At 43.5% G+C, this 16,754-nt stretch overlaps 1 protein-coding gene across 1 annotated transcript in view; it reads left to right on the forward strand.

Annotated features, from left to right (window-relative positions):
* MRPL39 (mitochondrial ribosomal protein L39) overlaps positions 1-16,754 on the forward strand; it is a 211,353-nt gene that overhangs the window by 51,999 nt on the left and 142,600 nt on the right. The window contains exon 3 of the mRNA XM_077480042.1: positions 3,712-3,851. Coding sequence (XP_077336168.1) covers positions 3,712-3,851 — 140 coding nt within the window. The remainder of the gene's footprint in view (positions 1-3,711; positions 3,852-16,754) is intronic.

The raw sequence follows: 16,754 nt of genomic DNA on the forward strand, positions 1-16,754 counted from the left end.
TTCTCTACATAAGGATGGTCTAGGCCATAAGAAGATAAAATATTTACAAAACTGTGAGGGGTGTACTCACTTTTGTGAGATACTGTGTGTGTGTGTGTGTGTGTGTGTGTGTGTGTGTATATATATATATATATATATATATATATATATATATATATATATATATATATATATATATATAATCTCAAGAAAACACATACTGTCTATACCACCCAGAGGAGAAAAAAGAGGGAAAGATGGGCGCCGCTCAGCTCCATAGCATTGGAAGGCGGAAACAACATCAAAGACACTTCTGCCCAATGCTCTTAAAGAGGATTTTTATTATTATTATTTTTTTTTTTTATTACATTAAAATCTTCTTTTTTTTTTTTTTGCATTTTTGTGTAAATTTGAGATCTGAGGTCTTTTTGACCCCAGATCTCACATTTGAGGTTCTGTCATGCTTTTTTCTATTACAAGGGATGTTTACATTCCTTCTAATAGGAATAAAAGCGACCCAAATTTTATTTAAAAAAAGGACAGTGTAAAAATAAAAGGTAAAATAAGAAAAAAAAAAAATATATATATTTTTTTTAAAGTGCCCTGTCTTGCCAAGCTAGCACACAGAAGCGAACACATACATAAGTCGCGCCCGTATATGAAAACGGTGTTCAAACCACAGATGGAAGGTATCGCCGTGATCGTTAGAGCGAGAGCAATAATTCTATCTCTAGACCTCCTCGGTAACTCAAAACTGGTAACCTGTAGAAATATTTATCAATTTATTCGGCGTATCATTGTCTTTCACAAAATAGAACAAAATTGGGCTAACTTTACTGTTGTCTTATATTTTTTCAACTCAGACTCCAGGATGGGGTGAAGCATAGCCCTTCCCTGTAAGGTAGCACGGGAGACGTCGGGTAGGATATTCACCTGTGTTCCATCAAAGTCTACATCCCTGGATTCCCACGCCTTGCAGATAATGCTCTCTTTATGGGAGTAGTGGTGTAGGTGGCAGATGACATCTCTCGGCCTATTGGGATCTGCTGATCACAGGACTAATGCCCTGTGGATCTGGTCGAATTCCAGTTGTGTAGTCACGGCCATCTGGACCCTGGGTCTCCTCTGTCTCTCCACGTGGCTCCGCCATCTTGGAAGTAGTGGAGGTTGGCTGGGGTTGTGTGAGATATTGTTCAATATCTCCTCCGGTCTTACCGGCTTTCACCGATTTAGCTTTCCCTTTTTGGTTCTCCACTTCTTAGGGTACATGCCTTTTATATGGTGGGTTAGATGTAGATTGAAGGTAGGTTCAGCTAGCCTGGATAGGGTCGGGAGCTCGGGTGAAGTGCGTCTTTACTCAGCCATGTCTAGGCCACGCCACCTTAAGTGAGTCTTTAAGTGTTACTGGAATGTTGATGAATCAGGGCTAATGTAGTAAACCTACAGACAGTACTGAGGATTCCCACTTCTGGAAAAAACAACGGGGCAGTTGGACAGTGTACAGAATGCTCCCGGAGTTGCTGTGGTTGCCAAGAAGCATCATCATATTTTTTTTTTTCTGTTTTAAGAAAAATACAGCTGAAGATTGAAATGTAAATTTTCTAATTGCATTATATTACAGAATTGTTTTAAAACGAGAAAAAAATGGAATTACCAAATTACAAATAAAATAAGCTACTAGTAAAACGAAGGGTTTAAGTGTCCCGGAAACTGAATGCAGGTCCTCATTGGGCACACAAACATAAAGAATGGTGAAATGTTTTGATTTTGCTTACAGATTAGCGTGGTTATTTAAAATGTACATTTGTGTCCTAGTATGGAGCCAGGTGGGCCTCCCTGCATAGTGAAAGCCACAATTAATCTTGTTTTGTCAGGTGCCCCAACATAATTAAAATCGATTGTTTTGTTCTTAATGTACTGATCTCCCAATGTTCAGTGGCAGGATGCGTGGCGTTCCATTGTCTATTGGTTCCTGACCTTGTGTAAGCTTTCAGCAGATAAGGCACAAAGGCTGGAGTGCTTTATGCTTTATTCCCAACCAGACAGTTTGGCTGCTTGTTTTTAAAGTCATAATGGACGTTTCACTGTATTTTACAGAAAATATCTTCATTGTTGCCATTCGGGTTTGCCTTTTTTTGGGGATAAAATAATAATTATTATTAAATACATTTTTTGTAGAAAATGGAGGTATAGGCAGAAGAAGTTTTCCTCGAGGTGTCATTTTCTTTTCTCTCTCCTTAGCTGTCAACTATTAATATCATTTAAATTGCATTTAAAATTTACATTTTTATAGTCCATAAAGGATTGAATAATTTAATGGAAAAACTGTTTAGGGAAAGATAAAAGAAAACATTTTTTTGGCCAAACTTTAAATTGACCCTGTTTCAAAATCACGTTCTTGTACTTGGATAGCAGGCGTGCGCTGTGCCTGCCGCGAGCTCCATGAGTCCGGCCGCGGGTCCTGCGGACTCGATGTCCGCGAAGGATACCCGCGATTGTCTCACTGAGAGGAAGAACCAGGAAATGCTGATGTAAACAAGCATTTCCCCGTTCTGCCTAGTGACGCTGTCACTAACCACAGCTCCCTGTAATCGGGAGCGGTGATCAGTGTTGTCACACACAGCCCCTCCCCCTCATAGTTAGAATCACTCCCTAGGACACACTTAACCCCTGCAGTGCCACCAATGGTTAACCCCTTTACTGCCAGTCACATTTACACAGTAAGCAGTGCATTTTTAATCGCACTGATCGCGGTCCCAAAATAGCGCCAAAAGTGTCCGATGTGTCCGCCATAATGTCGCAGTCATGATAAAAAATCCCTGGTCGCCACCATTACTAGTAAAAAAAAAAATTATATAAATGTCATAAAACTATCCCCTATTTGGTGGACGCTATAACATTTGCGCAAACCAATCAATAAAAACTTGTGATTTTTTTTTTTTTTTTTTTACCAAAAATATGTAGAAGAATACGTATCGGCCCCTAAACTGAGGGGGAAAAAAAAAATTTGATATATTTTTGGGGGATATTTATTAGAGCAAAAAGTAAAAAAGAATATGTTTTTTTTTATTTATTTTTTTCAAAATTGTCACCTTTGTTATTTTTTTTTTTTTTTTTTTTTTTTTGTTTATAGCAGAAAAAATTAAAAAACGCAGAGGAGATCTAATACCACCAAAATAAAGCTCTATTTGTGGGGAAAAAAGGACTTCAGTTTTGTTTTGGAAGCCACGTCGCACGGCCACGCAATTGTCCGTTAAAGCAAACGCAGTCCCGAATTGCAAAAAGTGCTTTGGTCTTTGGCCAGCCAAATGCTTCGGGGCTGAAGTGGTTAAAATATAATGTCAGAATGTTGGATTCTGCCATTATATTTTAATTTTATTTAAATATATTATATTTAATATATTTATGTTTTGTAATAAAGAAAAGCACTGATTTCCCTGCAGCTTTTCAAGAATAAAGCCATCTAGAAATTTTGCAAATGTTATATTTGAAGTCAGGAAAACAAACCAACTTTGTAAATCGGACGTTCCCATCTGGCTCCCATATGCTTGTACTGGTTCTAAAAGTTTCTATTGCATGCAATTTTAGCAAAGATTAGTTGATGTCTACAGCTTCCTCGTATCAATAGAAATATGCCAGCATAACCTGTACATTGTGCATAAGGATGGTAAAACACGATTCACCTTTCTGCCTGATCAAATGTTATGTTTGACTTTTACTGTTTCTTTCCAGATCTCAATGAATGGTACTGTACTAAGGCTGTGCTGGCCCTGGTGGACGGTCAGGTTTGGGATATGTATAAACCTCTCACTAAATCCTGTAATATCCAGTTTCTTACCTTCAAAGACGAAGATCCAGAAGAAGTCAATAAGGTCAGTAGACATTTATTTTCAGAGCTTTCATTCCTTCACTATAAGCTATATAACACAGATGTTTTACCTTTGATGGAAAGCACACACTTGTTAGCGATGTGACTGTTTCGGGAATCCTACATCTTCTTAAGTTAGTTTAGTGCCCAGAGGTTATTGAAGTCTAAGTGCTCAGAGGTCATATATAAAATAGCGTGTGGGCTCTGCGGTCATATATAAAATAATGTGTGGGCTCAGAGGTCGTATATAAAATAGTGTGTGGGCTCAGAGGTCATATATAAAATAGCGTGTGGGCTCAGAGGTCATATATAAAATAGCGCGTAGGCTCAGAGGTCATATATAAAATAGCGTGTGGGCTCAGAGGTCATATATAAAATAGCGCATGGGCTCAGAGGTCATATATAAAATAGCGCTTGGGCTCAGAGGTCATATATAAAATAGTGTGTGGGCTCAGAGGTCATATATAAAATTAGTGTGTGGGCTCAGAGGTTATATATAAAATAGTGTGTAGGCTTATAGGTCATATATAAAATAGCGTGTGGGCTCAGAGGTCATATATAAAATAGTGTGTGGGCTCAGCGGTCATATATAAAATAGCGTGGGGGCTCAGAGGTCATATATAAAATAGCGTGTGGGCTCAGAGGTCATATATAAAATAGTGTGTGGGCTCAGAGGTCATATATAAAATTAGTGTGTGGGCTCAGAGGTTATATATAAAATAGTGTGTAGGCTTATAGGTCATATATAAAATAGCGTGTGGGCTCAGAGGTCATATATAAAATAGTGTGTGGGCTCAGCGGTCATATATAAAATAGCGTGGGGGCTCAGAGGTCATATATAAAATAGCGTGTGGGCTCAGAGGTCATATATAAAATAGTGTGTGGGCTCAGAGGTCATATATAAAATTAGTGTGTGGGCTCAGAGGTTATATATAAAATAGTGTGTAGGCTTATAGGTCATATATAAAATAGCGTGTGGGCTCAGAGGTCATATATAAAATAGTGTGTGGGCTCAGCGGTCATATATAAAATAGCGTGGGGGCTCAGAGGTCATATATAAAATAGCGTGTGGGCTCAGAGGTCATATATAAAATAGCGTGTGGGCTCAGAGGTCATATATAAAATAGTGTGTGGGCTCAGCGGTCATATATAAAATAGCGTGTGGGCAGCGGTCATATATAAAATAGCGTGTGGGCTCAGGGGTCATATATAAAAAGTGTGTGGGCTCAGAGGTCATATATAAAATAGCGTGTGGGCTCAGAGGTCATATATAAAATAGTGTGCGGGCTCAGAGGTTACCGTATTTATCGGCGTATAACACGCGCCAGCGTATAACACGCACACCAAGTTTAGGAGGGAATTTTAAGTAAAAAAACTTTTAGGAGGGAAGTTTAAGGAAAAAATACTTACATTTAAATGCCCATCAATGCACCCTTGTCAGTGTCATAGTTTCATAGTTCATAGTTAGTAAGGTTGAATAAAGACACCAGTCCATCCAGTTCAACCTGAGTGAGTGTCTACCCCTATCCCTGTATATTGCACACTCACATTGGCCCCTACCCTCAAGGAGCCCACAATCCAAGGTCCCCATTCATATACTAAGGCCAATTTTGGACAGAAGCCAATTAACCTACTTGCATGTCTTTGGAGTGTGGGAGGAAACCGGAGTACCCGGAGGAAACCCACGCAGGCACAGGGAGAACATGCAAACTCCAGGCAGGTAGTGACATGGTGGGGTTTGAACCAGCAACCCTTTTTACTGCTAGGTGAGAGTGCTAACCACTACACCACTGTGCTGTCATATGCAGCTTTGTCATGCAGCCTTGTCCATCATTGCAGCCTTGTCATGCAGCCTTGTCCATCGTTGTCCCCTTGTCAGTGTCATTTTCAGCCTTGTCAGTTTTATTTTCTGATTTTATTTTTAAAAATGGCGCTGCAGAGACGTCCTGTGTATCTCGGCGGCGCTCAGTAGTTCTCGGCCGCCTTCGGCTGTTCTCATCGGCTTTTGGCCGCTTTCGGCCCTTCTCGCCGGTTTTTGGCCGCCGAGAAGGGCCGAAGGTGGCCGAAAGCCACCCAGAGGCTCTAAAATAGTGGAGGGTCGGCGTATAACACGCACCCGCGATTTCCCCCTGATTTTAAGGGGAAAAAAGTGCGTGTTATACGCCGATAAATACGGTATATATAAAATAGTGTGTGGGCTCAGAGGTCATGGCCTAGAGCAGCGTTTCAATTTTTTTTCAGTCAACGCACCCATTGAAATTCTGCACAACTCTAGACCGCCCCTTCTAAACTGTGAAAAAAACAAAGTTTTAAAAGTTTTACATAATGCAGCAGCATCCACACATGGAGGACACCCAGCATTAGAGATGACTTATTCTTGAAAAGCAAGTACACATTTGCACACTGGTGCTGATTGATGTTCCAGCATTTCTCTCCACCATCAGTTCCTCTCCTTCACTCGGCTCATGTGACCCCCCCCCCCCCCCCCGTGCTGATGAAGAGGGGCAGGGGAATGGGCAAACAAGGATGCTGTGCAGGCACCCAGCATCCTACTTATCAACCAATGACCTCAAATGGTTTTTAGGATACCGTTGGCTGGCCTATGCGGTGCTTAGCTACTTGCCGACCAGCTGCCATCATTTTACATGCAAATCGCCGTAGCTGTATGGCGGCTGCTTTAAGGGCTATAGGGGTCATGCGCGCCGCCAGAGCCGAAGCGCGGCCAGCGGCCGTGATATCCGTGGGCAACCCACTATCGCTCCTCAAAGAGCCAGAATGGGGATCTGTCAATGTAAACAGACAGATTTCAGTGCGAGACAAAAAAAGGGTCCTGCACCACTTTGGTGTGAATGTGATGCGATTTCATCCATACAGCTGAAATCGCCATCCATATGGCTGAAATCACATTACACAAACATCGCATGTGTTCTAAACAGCAATGTGGTGCAATCACATGCGATGTCTGGCATCGCACTAGTGTGAACCGGGCCTAAAAAGCTGGTTTAATTCACATGTAATGCGAATCTGATGCGTTTTGAAATGCATCCAATTCCCATGACATGTGAAAGAACATTGCTTTCTATTGTGCCTGTTCATTATATCTGGTGCAGATTCAGTGCGATTTGAAAAAAGTCCTGTGAGTTTTCTGAGCAGTGCAATCCCGCTCAGGTGCAAATTCAGGCCACTTGACTTCTATGAGAACATGTCATTCAGTTGTGAACCGGATAAAATCCTGACCCAGCCTAAAGCTGTATTTTTTTTTTTTTTTTTTCAAAATATTTTTTATTGAGTTTGTCATTTTACAACCCTAAACATTACAGACAATGACAATATATAAAAGAGAAAAACTAGTTCCAAAAAAAGGAGTACTAAAGAAGAGTACGCAGACTCCCATCTCCTTACCACTTACAGTGAAATTTTGTACACAACTGTTCTTAGCAAGGATAAAAAATAGAGATGTGCTTCCTGAGTATTGTCACAGAGCTAGAATATGATAATTCAGTTTTCATATTCATATCCCTTGTGTTTCTTGTAAAACTGGTCCCATAAAGCCCACCTTTTTGAAACCAAACATCAGTTTGCCTTCCTGATAAGTGGTAGTTTTTCCATAGGAGTACGAAACGTCAACTAAAGTTCCCTTATTGATGGAGAGACCCTTGTTTTCCATTTACGTGCGATAATCAGTCTAGCTGCAAAGATGATATGCATCACCAGTGTACGGCAGAATGGAGGGTATAAGTCCATATCTACACCTAGAAGGGCCTGTTCTGGTTTAAGTTGGTTTAGGATCCCCATCACCTTCGCTATCAGCTTCCTAATTTCTATCCAGAAGCTACGTAGAGAGATACAAAACCAAAACATGTGTGCTAAATTTCCCACCTGCCCACAGCCTCTCCAGCAAGCGTTCGAACAGTTGGCTGCATATTTTGCCATTGTGTAAAGTGTTCTGTACCATCTCAAATGTATCTTCTGGGCGGCGTCTCTGAAGTTGGAACATCTAGAATGGTCATAGCTACATTTAACTGCTTTTACCCATTGAGGTTAGGAGATATTTACGTTTAATTCCTCTTCCCATTTGGTCAGTTGCTTTTGAAATCTCAAAATGTAGTTTACTATGGAGAATGTTGTAAATTTTTGTTATTCCTTTTTTTTATGCTCAGATTTTGGTTGCCACAGTTCCCATATGTGCTCTGGTAGTAGGAAATTATAGGTTTTAACATTGGTTAGTAGGCTTGCTACTCTGGCATAGGTCATAAATCCTGTCTTTGGCAGTGATGTGTTTGCAGCGTCTCAAACGTCTTTATTTTCCCCTGGTCTATTAACTGATGTAGGAATTCAAGTCCGTGTTTCCCCCAGTGTCTGTTTTAGGTCAGGTGTAAGGAATGTTAATGTTGTTAATGGTATAGGTATCATTTTGAGCTTGGTAGACTTATTTCTATTTTTGTTCAGATAGGGCCAAGCTTGTAGAGTGTCCTCGATAGTGGGGTGTTGTTTATACTGTTTGGGGTTGCCTAATACTGTAGCATATAGTATCTCTGCTAAGTCGCCCTGGTCCACCTGGTCTTGTTCGCAAGTATGCCAGTGTTTCTGTTCTGGAGAGTGAAACCAAAGCTGGAGTTGGTCCAAGATTGCCGCCATATGATAGTCTTTTAGTTCCGGGACCCCCATTTCCCCCACTTGCCTGTGTTGAATAAGAATGTTGAAGTTGCACCTTGCTGGTTTACCTTCCCAAATAAAATTAGCTAATTGGCGCTGCATAGTCTTGTAGAAAGTTGCTGGTAAGTGGATCGGGAGCGCTCTAAAAAGATATAGCAGTTTGGGAAGGAGAAACATTTTATATGCTGCTAATCTTCCTGAACATGAGAGGTAGTATTTTTTAAGTCTGGGCAGCTCCCTCTCAAAACATGTGATCATAGGTTCAAAGTTGTTTTTGTAGAGTTGGGAGAGGGAACTGGACAGCACCACTCCTAAGTATTGTATTGTTCCATCTGACCACGCATATGGGAGAGAATGTGAATCTGTTTCTTTAGATCAGGGGGTACTGCTATGCTCAATATGCTGGACTTTGATGCATTGATCTTGTAATAGGAAATTTCATTAAATCTTTCCAACACTTCATGTACCGTTTTCAGGGACTGAACCGGATTTGTGAGTGACAATATGACATCGTCTGCAAACAAAGTTATAGTGTGCTTAGATGTACCAGTGTTGATTCCGTCAATTTGAGGGTGGGCCCTAATCCTCTCCGCCAAGGGCTCCATCATGAGGGCGAAGATCAGGGTTGATAACGGGCACCCATGTCTTGTCCCATTTGATATGTGGAACTGTTCTGAGAACAAACCCTTCGCAAACATATGAGCAGAGGCCCCTGAGTATAGAGCTGTAATGGCGGAGAAGATTTGGCCCGTGAATCAGAACTTCGACAGGACTGCCGAGAGATAGCCCCAATGAATCCTGTCGAAGGCTTTCTCGGCATCCAATGACAGCTGTCCGCCACCGGATGCCGAGTAAATCAAGTTCAAAACCTTCCTGGTTGCATCTGTTGCCTGCCTACCCATAACAAACCAAACCTGGTCAGGTTGCACCAACTTCGGTAAGCTATCCTGTTTGCCAGCAATTTGGCATAAACCTTCAGGTCCACATTTAAAAGAGATATGGGCCTGAAGTTCTGTGCTCTGTCTGGTTCCTTCCCCTGTTTGGGTAGGGTAATTATTGTTGCTTGTAGCATTTGAGGAAATGAGGCTGAGGAGGCAGCTGCGTGGAACACCCTTTGCATGATCCGGGCAAGAATGTTTGAGAAGCTCCGATAGTACTCTGAGGGGTACCCATCGGGCCCGGGTGATTTGTTAGTAGGTAGCCCATCCACTGTTTTTTGGATTTCAAGTAGTGAGAATGGGGCGTTCAGTGCATCTAATTGTGCTTGTTGTAACTTAGATAACTTAATCTCCTGAAGGAACTTCTCTATTGCTTCTACTGTTGGTTGGGTGTTTGTATGGTCATCATGTAAGTTATAGAGGCTACTATAGTATGTACTGAATGCATCAGCAATCTCTTTGGGGTTGGTGAGTTTGGAGCCATTTTTTGGATGACGTATGTATGGTATTTTTTGTTTGTATACCCTATCTTTGATTTGGTTGGCTAGGAGCTTTCCCGCCTTATTGCCATGTGTGTAGAAATTGGCTTTAATTTTGTGGATGTTACGTGAGTGTTGGGCCAGTAGCAGGGTTCACAGCTCACTTCGCGCCTCTGCCAGCTTGTTACTGGTAATCGGTGAGGGTACGTTTTTGTTCAAGACTTCTAAGTCTGCTATCTCCTTCAAAATTTCATCCATACACTGCCTCATCATCCTCCTCAGCCCCACACTTTTTTTGATTAAGAGATTTCTAATGAATGCCTTATGGGCATTCCACAAAGTAAACGGATTTAAATCCTTACTATCATTAATATCAAAAAAATCTTGTAATAAAGTGGCAACCTCCTTCACTATTGCAGGGTCCTTGAACAATTGAGGGTTGTTCCTCCACCTATTTGCTCGAGTGGCGAGGGTACAGTCCCCCACTCTCATCGATACAGGGGCATGGTCAGTCCATGTTATTTTTCCAATCTCTGACTTGGAAATCTGTTATAATAGAAATTTGTCCACCAAAAATAGGTCAATTTTGGAGTACGATAAATGAACTTGTGAAAAGAACGAAAAGTCTTTTTCTGTGGCATGCTGGCACCTATACACATCATATAATCCAGCTGAACGTGCAAAGTTAGCTATGGTAGGTCTGCAGGTCGTTCTAGACGTGGTGCTGAAAACATCCAATTGTAGGTCAGGGACCGCGTTCAGGTCCCCGCACAGAATAACATGTCCTTTGTGTAATTTTTGCACTTTTTTCCAAAGTTTGTTAACCAGTTCCCGATCGCCGGCCGTCAAATGACGGCCAGGCGGCGCACCTATTGTGGCGGAAGGGCGTCATATGAAGTCCTCCAGTTTAAACAGGGAATGCGCGTGATCGTGTGCACGCATCCCTGTTTCTTCGGTGGTGGCGTGTCACCGAGGGGGGGGGGGTGAACAGCCATTGGGTATGGCTGTATACCAAGTGATCGGCTGTGATGAAGTCACGGCCGATCACAGATGGTCACACCCCCACTGTGCACGGCGCGTGCACGTCAGTGGCGGCGTGTTCCCTGGGAACACTGCCCGTCACTGACGCTGGTAAACAGCCATTGGCCAGCTGTTTACCTACGTGATCGTCAGTGATCGTTTCACAGCCGATCACTAAAATGTAAACAAACCGCGTAACGAGATGTTACCGCGTTCTCCTCCTCACCCACTGATCGTGTGTGAGGAGGAGATTGCGGTAACATCTCGTTACTGCTTACAGTGTACACCAACACACACTGATTGCCCCCCCCAATAAAGAGGACCTGTCACCACCCATCATAGTACCTGTCACAGTCCAAATGAGTACCTATCACCGCCCTTCAGAGTACCCAAATACCAGGCCATCAGAGAACCTGTCACCAGGCCATCGGAGTACCCGAGTACCTGTCACAGTCCATCTGAGTACCCGAGTACCTGTCACAGTCCATCTGAGTACCCGAGTACCTGTCACAGTCCATCTGAGTACCCGAGTACCTGTCACAGTCCATCTGAGTACCCGAGTACCTGTCACAGTCCATCTATCAGAGTACCCGAGTACCTGTTGCAGTCCATCCGAGTATCCGTCGCAGCCCATCCGAGTACCAGAGTACCTGTCACAGTTCATCTGAGTACCCGAGTACCTGTCACACTCCAAATGAGTACCTATCACCGCCCTTCAGAGTACCCAAATACCAGGCCATCAGAGAACCTGTCACCAGGCCATCGGAGTACCCGAGTACCTGTCACCAGGCCATCAGAGTACCCGAGTACCTATCTGCAGTCCAACAGAGTACCTGAGTACTTATTTGCAGCCCATGCCTCATAGAATATACGTTGGGGTGCTTTCTTTCCAAAATGGGGTCATTTTGTGGGTAATTCCACTGTCCTGGTGCTCCAGGACCTTCAAAAGTGTGATGGGTAGGAATGAAATCAGATGTGCCATTTATGCTCCTAGAACGCCTGAAGGTACTACTTCAATGTTCGGCCTCTCTATGTGACCAGGCTGTGTAAAAGTCCTACACATGTGGTATCGCCATACTCGGGAGGAGTAGCAGAATGTGTTTTGGCATGTAATTTTTGCTATATACATGCTATGTGTTAGAAATATCTTATAAATTGACAACTTTGTGTAAAAAAAAAAAAAAATGCGTTTTCATTTTTTTTCCACATTTTCCAAAAACTTCTGGAAAAAAATGAACCGTTCAAAAGACTCCTTATGCCTCCCAGATTATATGTTGGGGTGTTTGCTTTCCAAAATGGGGTAATTTTGTGGGCAATTCCATTGTCCTGGTACTCCAGGGCCTTCAAAAGTGTAATAGGTGGCTGTGAAATGAGATGTGTCATTTTTGCTCGTAGAACGTCTGAAGGTACTACTTCAATTTTGGTCCTCTGTATGTGGCCAGGCTGTGTAAAAGTCTCACAAATGTGGTTTGGCCATACTCGGGAAGAGTAGCAGAATGTATTTTGGGGTGTAATTTGTTGTATGCATATGCTGTGTGTGAGAAATAACCTGATAATATGACAATTTTGTAAAAAATAAATAAATAAAACTAAAATCTTCATTTTGCAAAGAATTGTGGGAAAAAATGACAACTTTAAAAAAACTCACCATGCTACTTACTTAATACCTTGGAATGTCTACTTTCTAAAAAGGGGTAATTTGGGGGGTATTTGTACTTTCCTGACTTGTTCGTGTCTCAAGAAATGAGGTACACCTGATGTACTGAAGGCCTGATAAGATGTGATCAATTTTTAGTGATTGGCACCATAGATTGTAGACTCTATAACTTTCACAAAGACCAAATAATATACACTAATGTGGGTTATTTTTACCAAAGATATGTAGCAGTATAAATTTTGGCCAAAATTTATGAAGAAAAATTACTAATTAGAAAAAAATTATGACAGAAACAATTTTATTTATAGCACAAAAAATAAAAAACCCACTAGTGATTAAATACCACTAAAAGAAAGCTCTATTGAGTATTAGGTACCTCCCTTCCGTATCGCACTGATGGGCTAAATACTTGAACGAGACTGTTTGCTTGACCAGAATAGCCACTCCCCGTTTTTTGGTCGGTGCGTTTGATAGGTATATGTTAGGGAATTGGCTGTGGACCACCCGAGCGACCTGAGAAGTCCGTCATCTTACCGGGCTGTGATCTTTCCCTCCTCCTCCGCGACATACTCAGCCTCTGTCCCGGGTGTCCCATCTGTATATTCCGCCGTCGTCACTGTTAAAGCCTCTGGTTGTCCCATGTGGTGAGGAGCTAAGGACTCACGCGTCCATACTCCTTGCGCCGGCTCCGACCCCCCTCCCCAGCCTAAAGTGGTATTTAACCCAAAACTAAAAATGTAATATAGTGCAGCGTTCCTAGATGTGGTGGCTGCATTCGTTTTCTTTTTTTTCCCCTCTGTTTTCACCTGATGATAATCCTGAGCAGTATCACACCCTCCTGTATTAGAGTGCCTACACTCTGGATCAGGGCTCTCCAAACTTTCTACACTAAGGGCCAGTTTACTGTTCTTTGGACTTCAGGGAGGCTGGAGTGTAGCAAGTGGGAGTAGAAAATGTCCTGGCATCAGTGGGGGTAAACGGCGCTCAGTCTTTAGTATTAGGGGGAGAAATGGTGCCCCATTATTGGTCTCAGTGGGAGCAATAGTGCCCTATCATTGGTGTCAGTGGTAGGAATGGTAACGTTATTAGTGTCAGTGGGAAGAATAGTGCTCCATCAGTGTCAGCGGGAAGAATAGTGCTCCATCAGTGTCAGCGGGAAGAATAGTGCTCCATCAGTGTCAGCGGGAAGAATAGTGCTCCATCAGTGTCAGCGGGAGGAATAGTGCTCCATCAGTGTCAGTGGGAGGAACAGTGCTCCATCAGTGTCAGTGGGAGGAATAGTGCTCCATCAGTGTCAGTGGGAGGAATAGTGCTCCATCAGTGTCAGTGGGAGGAATAGTGCTCCATCAGTGTCAGTGGGAGGAATAGTGCTCCATCAGTGTCAGTGGGAGGAATAGTGCTCCATCAGTGTCAGTGGGAGGAACAGTGCTCCATCAGTGTCAGTGGGAGGAATAGTGCTCCATCAGCGTCAGTGGGAGGAATAGTGCTCCATCAGCGTCAGTGGGAGGAATAGTGCTCCATCAGTGTCAGTGGGAGGAACAGTGCTCCATCAGTGTCAGTGGGGGGAATAGTGCTCCATCAGTGTCAGTGGGAGGAACAGTGCTCCATCAGTGTCAGTGGGAGGAATAGTGCTCCATCAGTGTCAGTGGGAGGAATAGTGCTCCATCAGTGTCAGTGGGAGGAATAGTGCTCCATCAGTGTCAGTGGGAGGAATAGTGCTCCATCAGTGTCAGTGGGAGGAACAGTGCTCCATCAGTGTCAGTGGGAGGAACAGTGCTCCATCAGTGTCAGTGGGAGGAACAGTGCTCCATCAGTGTCAGTGGGAGGAATAGTGCTCCATCAGTGTCAGTGGGAGGAATAGTGCTCCATCAGTGTCAGTGGGAGGAATAGTGCTCCATCAGTGTCAGTGGGAGGAATAGTGCTCCATCAGTGTCAGTGGGAGGAATAGTGCTCCATCAGTGTCAGTGGGAGGAATAGTGCTCCATCAGTGTCAGTGGGAGGAATAGTGCTCCATCAGTGTCAGTGGGAGGAATAGTGCTCCATCAGTGTCAGTGGGAGGAATAGTGCTCCATCAGTGTCAGTGGGAGTAATAGTGCTCCATCAGTGTCAGTGGGAAGAATGGTGCTCCATCAGTGTCAGTGGGAGGAACAGTGCTCCATCAGTGTCAGTGGGAGGAACAGTGCTCCATCAGTGTCAGTGGGGGGAATAGTGCTCCATCAGTGTCAGTGGGAGGAACAGTGCTCCATCAGTGTCAGTGGGGGGAATAGTGCTCCATCAGTGTCAGCGGGAAGAATAGTGCTCCATCAGTGTCAGCGGGAAGAATAGTGCTCCATCAGTGTCAGCGGGAGGAATAGTGCTCCATCAGTGTCAGTGGGAGGAATAGTGCTCCATCAGTGTCAGTGGGAGGAATAGTGCTCCATCAGTGTCAGTGGGAGGAACAGTGCTCCATCAGTGTCAGTGGGGGGAATAGTGCTCCATCAGTGTCAGTGGGAGGAACAGTGCTCCATCAGTGTCAGTGGGAGGAATAGTGCTCCATCAGTGTCAGTGGGAGGAATAGTGCTCCATCAGTGTCAGTGGGAGGAATGGTGCTCCATCAGTGTCAGTGGGAAGAATGGTGCTCCATCAGTGTCAGTGGGAGGAACAGTGCTCCATCAGTGTCAGTGGGAGGAATAGTGCTCCATCAGTGTCAGTGGGAGGAACAGTGCTCCATCAGTGTCAGTGGGAGGAATAGTGCTCCATCAGTGTCAGTGGGAGGAATAGTGCTCCATCAGTGTCAGTGGGAGGAATAGTGCTCCAGCAGTGTCAGTGGGAGGAATAGTGCTCCATCAGTGTCAGTGGGAGGAATAGTGCTCCATCAGTGTCAGTGGGAGGAATAGTGCTCCATCAGTGTCAGTGGGAGGAATAGTGCTCCATCAGTGTCAGTGGGAGGAATAGTGCTCCATCAGTGTCAGTGGGAGGAATAGTGCTCCATCAGTGTCAGTGGGAGGAATAGTGCTCCATCAGTGTCAGTGGGAGGAATAGTGCTCCATCAGTGTCAGTGGGAGGAATAGTGCTCCATCAGTGTCAGTGGGAGTAATAGTGCTCCATCAGTGTCAGTGGGAAGAATGGTGCTCCATCAGTGTCAGTGGGAGGAATAGTGCTCAATCAGTGTCAGTGGGAGGAATAGTGCTCCATCAGTGTCAGTGGGAAGAATGGTGCTCCATCAGTGTCAGTGGGAGGAATAGTGCCCCAAGAGCCAGATAAGGGCAAGCAAAGGGCCACATATGGCCCCCGGGACTCAGTTTGGAGACCCTTGCTCTGGATGAAGGGGCAACAGAGACATCTTTTAGGCAGCAGATTTAGATACAAAAACAAGTTGATGCCAAACTCCGGCTAACACTATAAGCAGTCACAGCAAAGTTTTTTTTATTTCTTTTGGATTTTATGTTTTACATAAAAGCTGATCATTGTAAGCACCCCTGTCAGTAATGAATGGTCTCAACCCCCTAGCTGCTACATCTGTAGGACAACAGACATACTGGCAGGATCACCAGGTAAAAATAAAAGAAAGAAAACCTAAAAAAAGGAAACTAATGCAGCCATCACATCTTAAAATTGGTAAGCTGCAATATAATGTTTGCTTTTGGGTTTAATACCAATTTAAACCATTTTTTTTCCTGATTAAACCCTTCAGCTTGCATGTGATCAAAGCTTACAGAGTGATTACATGATTGATAACCACTCTTAAAAAACATTACTGAAGACCAGAGCTATCAGTGACTGCCAGGTTTGGATGCTAGTGGACACGCAGAGTGTAAAAAGGGATTATATAAATTGCCATATTCTAAGCAATGGGCATTGTGGGGAAATCAATCTACAGGTTGCAGGCAGTAAAGGCGTAAAAAAGGTGTGAAAAGAGAAGAGTTAAATTAATAGCTTGAGCTCTTTTTCTGTAAATCTATCTCATTTTTGCAGCATGCAGATTCCCCTCTGTACTCCCTAATGGATTGCATATGGAATTTACAGATAAATCCATAGGAAAGGCTCCTTGGGTAGCTCTAGGCCAGGTGCATATAAATGAAAAGAATAAAATAATGCACATGAATCACACACCACCTTATTGCCCTATGTTTTATGGGGATTGTCCAAAACAAGATAAGTTCTAGGCACAAACCTAA

Source organism: Lithobates pipiens, unplaced genomic scaffold, assembly GCF_037356315.1.
Source record: "Lithobates pipiens isolate NorthernLeopardFrog02 unplaced genomic scaffold, aLitPip1_a1.2 Scaffold_16, whole genome shotgun sequence".
Classification (NCBI taxonomy): Eukaryota; Metazoa; Chordata; class Amphibia; order Anura; family Ranidae; genus Lithobates; species Lithobates pipiens.